Source organism: Aythya fuligula, chromosome 5 (genome assembly GCF_009819795.1).
Source record: "Aythya fuligula isolate bAytFul2 chromosome 5, bAytFul2.pri, whole genome shotgun sequence".
In the NCBI taxonomy this organism is placed as follows: domain Eukaryota; kingdom Metazoa; phylum Chordata; class Aves; order Anseriformes; family Anatidae; genus Aythya; species Aythya fuligula.
The window spans coordinates 9,095,695-9,107,736 of NC_045563.1; the positions used below are offsets into that span (position 1 = coordinate 9,095,695).

Genomic DNA, 12,042 nt, shown 5'->3' on the forward strand with positions numbered 1-12,042 from the left:
CACGAATGCTGAATCCCGGCAGGTATTAAACCAGAGGGAACTCCAAGACCATTTTCTCTGAATTTTGATGGTAACTGGCTCTGGTAATTGGTGATGGGTCCCTGCAGCGACTCAGAGATCAGGCACTTTGTATTTTTTCTAATGATGGTGGCTCTTCCTACAACCTGAGAGCAACCTTAGCTGCAGGTGTTCAGGAAGAGTGGGGTCAGTCAAGCCTCTACGTGCATGAAACCCAAACTTTTTGCCCCGTGGAAGCGGTGATTTGTAGTTGAGGTGTGTCTGCTCGCTCTGTCGTGCTCTGCTACGTGAAGGGCTGACAGCTTGAGCGAACCTGCTCTCCAGCACAGCAAGGCCTGCAGCCCCTGCTGGAGCTGGAGGAGGTGGAGGTGACAACTGTGGGGCTGCAGGAGCTGGGAGAAGTCCTGGCTGGCGGGGGCAGGCAGGAGGCTGCCTGCTTCTCCAGGAGCTGGGCCTCTGGTGCAGCGGCCTTCAGCCTTGTGGGCATCCAGAGCTTGGACACTGCAGTGTCCTGGGTATCTCGTATGCCGCAGGTGCTCATCAAGTCCTCACACACCACCTTAAGGTACACCAGGTGCTGTTAAGGGACAGATGTGGCTGTTGGATGTGGTGCTGTCGGTGTAAATCACCTCAGTACCAACTTGTTCGGACGTGAGTTGGGGCACACTTGAGCAGCTCACCCATAAGAAATCTGACTTAAGGCTGAGGAAAACATGAAAGGCAACTCTTTTTTTCCCCCCAGATTTCTAGAAATCAGTGATGTAGAAACTTCCCAAGCCTCAGCTTCCTCAAATGTGACTGCTTTGTGGTTGCCTCCCAGTGCTGGGGGTGGGGGCCGGATGGGCCCCGTCCGTGTCACACGCGTGGGGCTGGCGAAGGAGCGGGGAAGTGAGGCTCAGCGCAGGGCTGGGAGCTGCTTTCCAAACTCTTCACCTCTGACCAGGAAAGTCCCCGTGTGACTGCGTATTCGTGGCCTTTTCCTCCCGAGCTGGGAGTTACAAATCCTCCGTGCTGCAAGCAGTGGCCACGGGGAAGCAATGTGGGTGCAGCTCCGAAATGCTTGCGTGCAGCTGACTGCTGCAGGGCTCCCAGGGCAAGGACTGAACCACAGGACGTTACTGGTCTCCTTCCCAGCTGTGTCAGAGGAGGGGAAATAAGCATATGTGTGCTCCAGCCCGGCGAGCACAAACAGCTTTTGCTGGGCTGATTTTCCTGAGCCCAGCGGGTGTGTTCACACTGCTGAAGAACCACTTTTGGGGTTGGGGGGAGCAGTAAGAGAAATCATGCGGAAAGGAAACGGCAACCCAAATCTGGAGCCCAAAGCCGTGACTGCTTCCATCTGAGGATGGTGCACGTGTGAATCTGTAAACAACAGAAACCTGTAACCCAGCAGCACGGCTGGCTTCACGTGAGGATTCACAGTCACAGCCTTCTTGTGGCTCCCGAAATGGTGCAGCACCAGAGCGGGATGATCTGGCAGGTCAGAGCGAAGGCGGTTGTTGCTTTCTGTGTTGGAGCCTTAGGTTAGAAACTTTCTCACTGTAGAGCTAGAAGTTGGTGGGTTTCTTTTTAAAGAACCAGGAATGGGCCACTGGGTGCCAAACACTGCTTACCTTTACAGGGACAAGTACAAAAACAACGTTTTTGCTGTGACTTGCTAATTGCAATTGTCTGGGATGGGATGATCATGTTTTCACTGAGTGTCTGCACACACAATATATTTTTAGTATGTATATATAAAAAATTGCAGGGTATGTATTTTAAACGTTTTTGCAGATGATTTCTCTGTAGCATTATAGCCGATTGCCCTTGACTTGCAGAGCATGGGAGCTTGTGATGAAATGATCACAGTAACTCGGAAGCAACACAGTTTCATAAAAATTAAAAGTGTGGAAATGGTTTGAGCTTAGTATTAATATTAATGTTGCTTTTAGTAGTAATTTTTCTCCTTGGGATTTAGCTGAAACACAAAAGCTAAGGTTCTCAATCTGGGATGGAAGCTTAATGAATAACCAGCACTGTTCAGCAGGTATGTTTTAAGGAGACCAGCTTAGATTTTTTTAAAATGCTTTTCACCCTCTACACTTTGTTATATTTCCTTGCATACTGTAATTCTCAGTGGACTTTTAACTTCTATTTCTACTATTTTTAGCTCTGTTTGAAGACTTAGATGCATAGTACTTAACCTCATTGCACAGGAATTTTTCAAGACTTTTATTCGTGCTGTATTTTTCTTCAGTTGTTGCATGTCCTTATGAGAGACAAACTTGCTGCTCTTTCAGTTCTCAGTGTTTCTTTAGGCATGTTTTTTGCATTAGGTGCTGACGTAATGTTGTTCACCTTGAAACGGTCTTTTCATAATAGTTGTAAAACCCACAAGTATGTTTTGGACTAAGTTCCTATCCGAAACATGGGTTTTCTATTGTTTTTCCATTCAGTTGGAATGGATTTGTTTAATAGTATAGATTCTTAAAAGGTAAGTAAAACATCTGGGGTTTCTGTTGGCATTTCCCTGAGTATGTGTTTGCCCTTCATGGAACAAAGGCTCGTAATAGATAATGTATTCTCCAAAGCACTTGTGTGTGGCTGCAATCAGCCAGCCGGTCTGCATACTTGTGCAAAACAGTATTTAGGTTCTTTGTAGCTTATAGTCACTTCATAACTCCCGAACTTTGATGCTGGAGTACAGCCTGCTGACATCTGTGAGTAAAGAGGATAGGACTGATCAACTCCACCCTCTTCTTCGCTGGCCATCCTCATCTGCACCGGGGAAGCAGCGAGGAGCCTGATGCAGACTTGGCAGAGCCTCTGGACCTGCAGGGAACCAGCCGAGAGATGATTACTCACAGAGTTTGTCTCTGTTCCCAGGCTACCCTGGAGTTTGTCTCTGTTCCAGGTGGCTCGGCAGCTGTACACCACGCTGGCAAGCAGGCGGGAGGGCCATTGTCCACTTGCTTTGGCCCGGGAGGCTCTAGGCTGGACTTAGGCTTGGTCTGAGTTCACCTGGGGTGGAAGAGTGTCCCCCAGCACTGTGACATGAAGCCTGGGGTCTGTCGCCTGTGCCACCACAGGTGTCCTGGAGGAACAGGAACACGCAAACCTTTTAGGTTATTACTGTGGCACTAAAAACAGGGCCAGGAGGCAAGCACGGCTGCTGAACTGCCTGTCACCTCTGCTGCCTGTCACCTCTGGTAAAGGTGTGGCCTCTGCCAACTTCTTTTCTCTGTAGAGAGTGCACAGACGTGGCTGAGAGCATTGCCCACACCAGCATCCGTTCCCCAGTGGCAGCCAGGACATCGCCGTGTTCGGTTCCTTCCACCCCAGGCAGTCACACCACACTGTGCCATTGCACTGTGGCATGGAGCTATGCCCCAGAGCACGTGGTAAAAAAATACCACATCAGTGGGCTGCAGCACAGCCTTCACATCATCCTGACATGTTGAGCTGCACCCCTGGCCTCTAGCTCCAAATAATACAGGGAGATGTGGGGCCGATTGCTGTGCAGCATGGGTGAATGTTTGGGCAATTTGGCTGTGGGTCCAGAGAACTGTCCTTGCCCCTTTTTCTTTAGCAGTATGGATACAGCCTGGGTTGCTCACAGCCATTGTCCCAAGCCTTTAAAATAAGGCGTAATTTCTGAGTTCCCCAGTGGCGTCGGGGTGATGCGGCAGGAGTCGGGGGCTCGCAGATCCTAGAGGTCAGCCTGGATGAACGTGGCAGCACTTTTTGCATTTAAAAGCCTGAGAGTCTCTTAACCTTGTAACCTGAAGTGAGTCTCCTGCTGATTACTCAGTGTGTGTTTGGTTTTCCCAGCACATGTCTTTGCGTGCAGATGCAGTTCAGCCTTTCAGAGAACGCTTCAACCTCCCCAGCAGAATTTAAGCATCTGTTAGCCCGAGACTGCAGCTGAACTGATTGCATCTATAAGCTGTGTGGACAGTTTTAGTTTGGAATAAAAGTGCTTTATCTTGATATACCTTTAAGTCAATAAAACACCCTTTGTGCTTCCTTGAAGCTGAGGAGGAGGAAAGATTTGCATACAACGTGATATTATCACTGCAGTTGTCAACTGTTTTCTTTAATGGAAATTTAAATCAGATGGCATAAATCAGTTCGTCTTCAGAATCCTTGCCTCTCTGATGCTTCAAAATCAAATTCAGTTTTACTGCCGCCATCGCTCTGCTCTTGAAAATTATAGAGGGTAGTTGCTTGTTAATTTAGAAAGGAGAGAGAGCCGGGTTGCTCAGACCTTTTACTTGCAGCATCCCCTCAGAAGGCAGATCTTTTGAATTGTGATTTTTGTTTGTTCAAGAGAAACTTCTATTGCATGCTAAAATTTCTTAGTGTATTTTCCGATCTTTTAGAAGAATGGTGTTGTGATCTGAAGTGTAGAGTATGCTACAGCCCTTGCACAAAAAACCAAGAGTGAAGCAAATGCCAAATGCTCCAAAATGTATTATGTAAACTCAGGATTTTTTCGGTGCTATTTCATAAAAACTGTCTGAGAAAAATAACTGTATTCAACCACTGATTTATTTATTTTGCCCCAAACAGGTTAGGTGGTGGTCCTGATGATGCCAAGGAGATTATGCAACACAAATTCTTTGCTGGCATTGTTTGGCAAGATGTATACGAGAAAAAGGTACTTAAACAACTGTTCTCCCAAGGTGAATTGTAGCTGTGGATATCCTGAATGGTTCAGATTTTGTCGCCCTTGGTAAGGTGTATACAAGTTCTACATGGAAGAGGTTTGCAGTTGTTTTATCAAGGCTAAATTGATTCTTGCTTCTTAAAATACTGTGGCTGGATTACTTCTGAACAAAAGCTTTTTTTCCCCCCCAAATGAGGAGTGTCTCTCAACAAGATACTTGTTTCTGTGACTAAATAAATAGGATGTAGCCAAAATTGCTTCCAAGTGTAGACAGTGTATAAGCTTTTGAAGTGGCATTTCCTGTGAGTTCTTTTTGCCATTTTTGCTATCAAATGATGTATCCTTTGTGATTTATGGTGCCCAAAAGTTAGTTGTTGTTGGTTCCTGAGCACCTGGAAGTAAAACTTAGTAGAAGTAGTGGTGGCAGACTGTCTGTTCCCTTTGCTTTTCCTGTCTTGAATGGTGAAATCAGACTGAATTCAGCAGGCAGAAGGAAGCAAAAGCCTTTGCATCAATTCAAGCCTAGCATACATACATTCTTGATCAGTGATGTGAAGCATCTGTACTTCGTGGTGTTTCTCATCAGTTTTCCTTGAGACCCACCGAGTTTGTGGGCATTCCAACAAGAGAGACTGCGATGGGAGAGACCAGTCCTTTCAGCATGAGTGACACCAGTTGTCTCTGTCGCTCTGTCCCTTCATTCACAGCTAACTTCATGCACTCCTCCAAGATGCCTTGGTGCTTTCAGGGTGACCTGCTGTTCTCCTCCCATTTGATTCTCACCAGCCACACTCTGCATAGCACTCCCATGAAGTGCAGCTCACTGAATCACTTGGGTCTGGTGATTCAAGGCTCCCACCTACTGACACTGTATAATCTCAGCCTTGCCTCATTTCCTTCCTTCCCCCTGCAGCCCCATAAGATACCTGATCTAGTTTAATCTCTAAGTTCAGTTTAGTTCTCCATCCAGTTGCTGGAAGCAGGTAAGAAACATAGCAGAAAATGAGTTTTGAATCTTTGGTTAAACTACTACAGTGCAGTTTTTGTTGACTTAGAAGTCAGAGAACAATGCCACAGCTTCCCATACTGTAGTGGAAGAATTGTCCAGTGCTTCCCTGTTACCAAGAGTGCTTTGTTTCCTTCTTGGTCACTCCTTTACAGATTTATATGGCTAAAGAAAAATAAAAAAAATGAGAAAAAATAGCTGTTGTGCCACAAAAGTGTATGTAGCATTTAGACATCTGTCCTTTCAGAGCATCCCTTGAGAGACAGCTGCGTGCAGCCAGGAGGTAGATATGGGCAGGAAGGAATTGTGAGGACTTTATCCAAAATAAAGTAAAAAGTATATCTAAATTACTGTTCTAAGCCACGGATTATCCCCTTTTTCACCCAGCTGGCATACTGCAAAACTCCCAAGTATTTAGTTTAAGGTTAAAAGTTGATAACATGGTTCAGATATTTTCAGTGAAGTTGCTTGTTGGCAGTATGATGGGAGTCCTGCTTCCCTGAATGGAGGAGAAATCACACAAGCTGGAGACAATTTATTTATCTGGGTGGTTGAGAAAGCCTTCATAAAATGTCCCACCATAGTACTGACTCAGATTGTTGTGGAAACTACCAGGAAATCGCAAATATTAAGTATTTTGGAGAAAATAGCATGCTAAGTGAGACCTTTTCTGTCCTTGGCCTATACAAGGAGGCTGGGTTCTGTTTTCGCTCCTGTCCCATTAGTAGGTGCAGCTGAGATTGGATATAAACTGTCAGCTGCTGTAGAAATAACTGTGCCGTGTAAATGAAGATATTTCAGAAAGCCTGTGAGTAATTGCTGCCTGAATTCTGGGTGGTCCGAGGAGGACCTTGCTGTATTTACCTGAAGTGCATTGTTATGGAAAAAATCAGGATTTTGTCAGCTGCCAGAGGTGTTGGCGTGCTAAGCTTGGTTACCCGCGACCTTCAGATCATGGTGGATGTGTTCGTGATCATGAATTTGGGGTAATCAAGAACACTTACTTTGTAATTAGGCTTTTTGGAAACACAGCATAGCTGTGAATTACGAGCAGCTCTGAATAACTGGGGTTGTCCCAGGACTTTAAAATATTCATTAGACCAGCCTGGAGAAGTGTTGCGATTTGTCTCTGCTATAAAGAAAGGTGCAATTTAATTTGCAGTCTTTTGCCCACGTTCAACTGTAACGTACACAATGAGATTTTAATCACGTGTTGTTTTTTCTTGTCTTTTTTTTGCCTCTTAAACCAACATAAGCCTGTGAGTGTCAAGCTGGTCTGCAGCAGTGGGAGGCTACAGGTGGCACCTCCCTGCCAGTTGAACTACAGAGCTCTCGCGCTGACAGCTTTTCAGTAAAGCACCATATTTGCTTGGTAAAGCCAGCATTGTAGCTTTCTGCGGCTTCCCCTCTGTTTCCAGCTTCATGTTCTGAATTTGACAGCTAGGAAACGGATTTTGTCTTGTGGGTGCATCATAATCTGTCTCAAATTGCTTTTAACAGATCCTAAAATGAAAGGAAAAAACGGCAGAGGCAGCGCTGGCCCGCTACACACGCGTTGTGACTCAGGGCTGCTGCTCCCAGTCCTTCTGATGTGCACGGTTCAGGTGTCTGCTGCAGTGCCCAAGTCCTAAATCACTCCGTGCTGTGCACAGCGAGCTACAGCAACTGGGAGCGTGCCGGGTGCCAAAACCCCCATTAGCTTAAAAGGGCAGAGAGAGCTTCGGATCCGCACGCACACAGCTCGTCACAAACATGCCGAGGTTCCCTGTAAGGAACAGGCTGCTGTGAGGAGAAGGAGAATGGAGCTAAAATGTGAAAGAAATAATACTCGTCCCCAACGGGGCTTTTAGGCATAATATGCAGATTTGACTTGAGAATAGCGTTATTAACATCACAACGCACAGCGTTCCCTCTTCAGCAGCTTCGGGAGGACTGTGAGGCTCAGAGTGACTGGTGGCTTTGGGATATCCTGTTTCCTTTTCCTTTTTAAATTCAGGACATAAAGAACCTATTTTTTTAACAGGAATATTTACCAGCCTCCTTTAAGGCATACTTGGGAACAAAGAATAATTAGCAATTAAAAAAAAAGTATGAATGCATACTGTAATTTTGCTTGCATATAGTAAAGTTAGGATTTTTATGTCCCTTAATTTTTAAAGATTGGTTTTAAACTGTGGAATATTTCTTTGTATTTGGAAGCAGCACCATATGTGCAGATTACATATCTTAAAGGCTTTAAATTGAACATGAAGGAGCTGTATTGAATTGTTTGAAAGACAGGACAACGCTCTGCCAGGCGCTTTCAAAAAAAAAAAAAAAGTGATGGGGAGCTTGAAGGTAGTGATTTTCTTCTGAGCTGACTTGCCAAGCAAATGATTCTTCAGCTCTTAAGTTGGAAGAAAAGTTGGAGGTGGGGAGGAGATGTTCTGTACACCCAAGGTTTGCAGGTAGTGACTTCTGCCAGTGTCGTTCTGATTTCTGTCAGAGCAGAGCAAGTCCCAGGGTCACGGCTTAATTCCAGCCGGAGCAGTTTACCATTTGCTTAGATAAACTTCTCCCTGCGGTTTCAGCTTGGAAGCCGTACACTTCCTCAATCACGCTCCCAAATTGTTGCCTGGTGTGGCCGTGTGCTATTAAAAGCCGGCCGCGCTTAACCCCAGCGGTGGGCGAGCGGCAGCCCAGCACCGGGCGCTGTTGCCTGTCCTCTGTGGGAGGGCGAGGAGCCGTCTTTGCCTTCTGCCTCCAGCCTGTCATGCAGCGGCAAGGTGAACGAGCCCTCGATCCCAGCTCCTCTGCCCTCCAAAGCTGTCGGTGTTCCAGCTCTGTGGTGTGTGTGCAGCCAGCCCTGCCACCCCGCTTCCCAGGCTGCTGCCTCCTCCGGCCCCAGCCAAGCAGCTCGGCTCCATCTGGAGCGCCTGTTGCCGCCGCTCGCCTGCGTGCACCAGGATGATTTCTCGCCCTTCTGCCCATGCAAGTTTCAAGAATAGGACCCAAACAGGGCTCTAACAAGAGAAGGATGTTACTGCATGTTTTTTTTTGTAAACACTCCAGATTTTCTAAGTTTAGAGTCGATCTGAAACTACTTTTTGGGGACCCGGAGCGCAGTGCTTGATGTTGCTGCTGCCGTGTCCTAAATTCTGCCAGGTAGGGCCAGTCTTCTGCAGGGTTGTGCTCTGAGTCTCTGAGTACACGGACACGGCAGCTCTGTAGCTGGAGCTTTCTTAGGAACGTTGCAACCTTTACGATGATGTGTTGGGCTAGCTGATCTGTTCGGTGTCGCTGAACACGACTCTTACGCATTTTCATCCTCAACTGTAAATCAGACTAGATGCAGCCTACAATTTACATCTAATTAGGTAGGGAAACGGTATCTACTATTAATTTTAAACATTTATATGCATGTTATTCATTACTTGAAGCAACATTAGGAGTGTCAAATTTTCTTTCTGCAATTAAATTCTATCAGCAGAATGCTTTAAACAACCCATAAGCAGGATATGTCCACCTAGCCTTACTGTATACTGTCTTTTTATGGACTGAGTTGTTTTTTTTTTTTGTTTAAAAACATACAAAAAGCCACTGTAGCTTATAACTCTACTTCAGATCCTACCTGCTTCAAACAGTACTTTAAGAACCTCTAAATGGATGGTATTTTTCTATTTTTTGTAGCTTGTACCTCCGTTTAAGCCACAAGTTACATCTGAAACAGACACAAGATACTTTGATGAAGAATTCACAGCACAGATGATTACAATCACTCCTCCTGACCAAGGTAAAGTTTTCCCAAATGTTTCTCTCTGTCTTCTCCAGACCACCAAAATAATTTGCTGTAAGGTTGTCGAGTCCCTTTAGAACATACAGAAAAACATCCATTTCAACTCGTGCGTCTTCCATATATGTATCTGATCAAGAAGCTGGTGAACTAATATGAAACTTTCCACATGTCTTTCCTGCTTGGGAAATGAAAAACCTGTTTTAGAATGTATTGAAATCATTTGTACTGTTGTCTTCAAAATCTGGATAGTCTCCTGTTGGGGAAAAAATTCTGTTCATGAGTTCTGCATGCGTACATCTGTTCGCACACTGGTGTATATGCAAGCAGTCAGTTGAGTATGGGATAATGTCCATATTCAATCAAAATATTTTTTCATGCTGACTGAGCATGTTCAATACTTTGAAATAGCAATTGCCAAAGATTCAAACACTGAATATGAATTTGAGCAATGCAACCCCTAGCAATTTTAAATGGACATCCAAACAACAGAATGCATGTACAACAACCAGAATTTTCTGTGATGCCCATTGAATGGGGCGAGATTTCAGACTTGCTGTTTCTTTATCCTTTCAAGTTGTGGAAGAGAAAAGCAACACTGAATTTTCAGAGAGCTTTATTGTGCATTACTGCTTGTTTATGTACAATAAAAAGGTTCCAAATGTTGCCTAATGCTTTTTTTCCCCCATTTTTCAGATGACAGCATGGATTGTATAGATAATGAGAGAAGACCTCATTTTCCTCAGTTCTCCTATTCAGCCAGTGGAACCGCTTAATATTTTGCAATGTTTTCCTGTTCAGAAACAAAACAGACTGCATTTTGGGGACCTTACTTCAATGGACACTAGAGAACTTTCTATATTATCTGAATTACAAACTGTGTTTGTATTACTATTTAGATGAATTTGTAGGAAGCCTCACAGATTCTGTATTTAAAACAATTCTTTGATGCATTTTTGAGAAGGAAAATGAATCCATTCTTAAAGTATTACGTCAAGGCTTTTATGCTGAATGGTGTTTTTAAGAATATACACCAAAACTGTTTACTTTAGAATTAAGGTATTCAACATATCATCAACTCTGACCAGAAAATCCCCTTATTTTATTTATTTCATACAGTTCATTATCTAAATATAGAATCTGCACTCTGAACAATTAGATTTATATAGGAAGATATAAGACTTTAGTAGCTAGTGCAATAATATAAGCAACAAAGTGAACAAACTCTGGAGGGTTAAGGTTCAAACTCATTTTGGACAGCAGTGAAATGTCATCCAACTCCAGAAAACCAACTATAGGAACAGCATTAATGGCCTCAGTGAGGTAAATCAAAAAGCAAGAGTTATTTTTGTTATAACATCTGCTACAAGACATTACATATCAAACTGAATCCAGTGGAATCTAGTCCAATGCTACATCGTACAGATGAGTATTCCATGCGAGACAGTGCATTTAATTATTCCATTTGCGTAGAGTTTAGGAATACTTCATAGGATTGGCTTCTCAGAACATAGAAAATGCTTACTTTACCAATGTAATACGAAGTGCAACAACGCAGAATCACCCACCTACACCACTGTATAGAAATACCATACAGGTCTAAGTGAGAAATCATCTTAATGAGTGAGTCAACCAGACAAAAGTACATTTTGGCACTGAAGTAATGACTTGTTGCCGCTTTTTTTTTATGGAAAGATATATGAATATATATAAACACTTAATGATTTTTTGCATCATGCCAGATCATTTCCTCTTTCTTGAGTGTGCATTAAAGGTATCAGCTGACAGTTCATGGTGCCTTCTCACTCTTGAATATTCACTTTAACAGTGTTTCCCATGTATAAAAAGAAACTTAGGTTGAAACTTCATATGTGTTTGAATAATAATGGTGTTCAAAAAGTGAATTTTTTTTTTCATTTTTAATCTTAGTGGAAAAATTCCCCACACCCTGTTTTTGTTGTATCATGTTTCTTTGTAATTTTCATAAAAGCAGTCTTATTCTGTCTCTCCTGCGAATGAATTTATTCCATTGTAGGTTGCGTTCTCTTAAATTGCTTTTTTTTGTTTTTCATTCTCTTGACTGTATAAAAATGATGACATGTACTGCAGTTAACTAGCATTTAATTTTTTTTATTTGAAAGGGAGTATGTTATGAATACCCTTGCTTCCCCTTTCCACCAGAAACTGCTGTGTTTGCACAGAGAACCCATCATCTTGACTTTTTTTTTTTTTTTTAACAACATTCAACTTTAGTATTTTTACTTATGATATGAAAGTTTCCCTCCAAATACTTAAATAAAAATTGCTTTAACAAGTTAGGTTCTTATTTATTGTGGTAGGAACCTTCCGAAGTTGTAGATGCAACGTTCACTCCAGTGACTAGCCTGTGAAGCGTGCATATCGTTGAGAGATTTGTTTCATCTCTCTGCTGATCATTGTGCTAAGACAATTTTGGAAAATGTTTAAGAGAAATGCACCCTGTTCCAGAAGTACGTAGTCTTGACGTGAATGAGGACAAGCCTCATTTTGCTGTCCTCCTGCTGCCAGTGAGATTGTGTTACTGAAGCCCTGATCTTCAAAGGTATTTCTATTCCA

The 12,042-nt window shown here is 43.5% G+C and overlaps 1 protein-coding gene across 1 annotated transcript in view; it reads left to right on the forward strand.

The window, feature by feature from the left end:
* AKT1 (AKT serine/threonine kinase 1) overlaps positions 1-11,555 on the forward strand; it is a 72,233-nt gene extending 60,678 nt beyond the window's left edge. Inside the window, exons 12-14 of the mRNA XM_032188293.1 lie at positions 4,573-4,660; positions 9,345-9,447; positions 10,144-11,555. Of these exons, the coding sequence (XP_032044184.1) occupies positions 4,573-4,660; positions 9,345-9,447; positions 10,144-10,223 (271 nt within the window). The 3' untranslated portion in view covers positions 10,224-11,555. The remainder of the gene's footprint in view (positions 1-4,572; positions 4,661-9,344; positions 9,448-10,143) is intronic.
* The last annotated feature ends 487 nt before the right edge of the window (positions 11,556-12,042 follow it).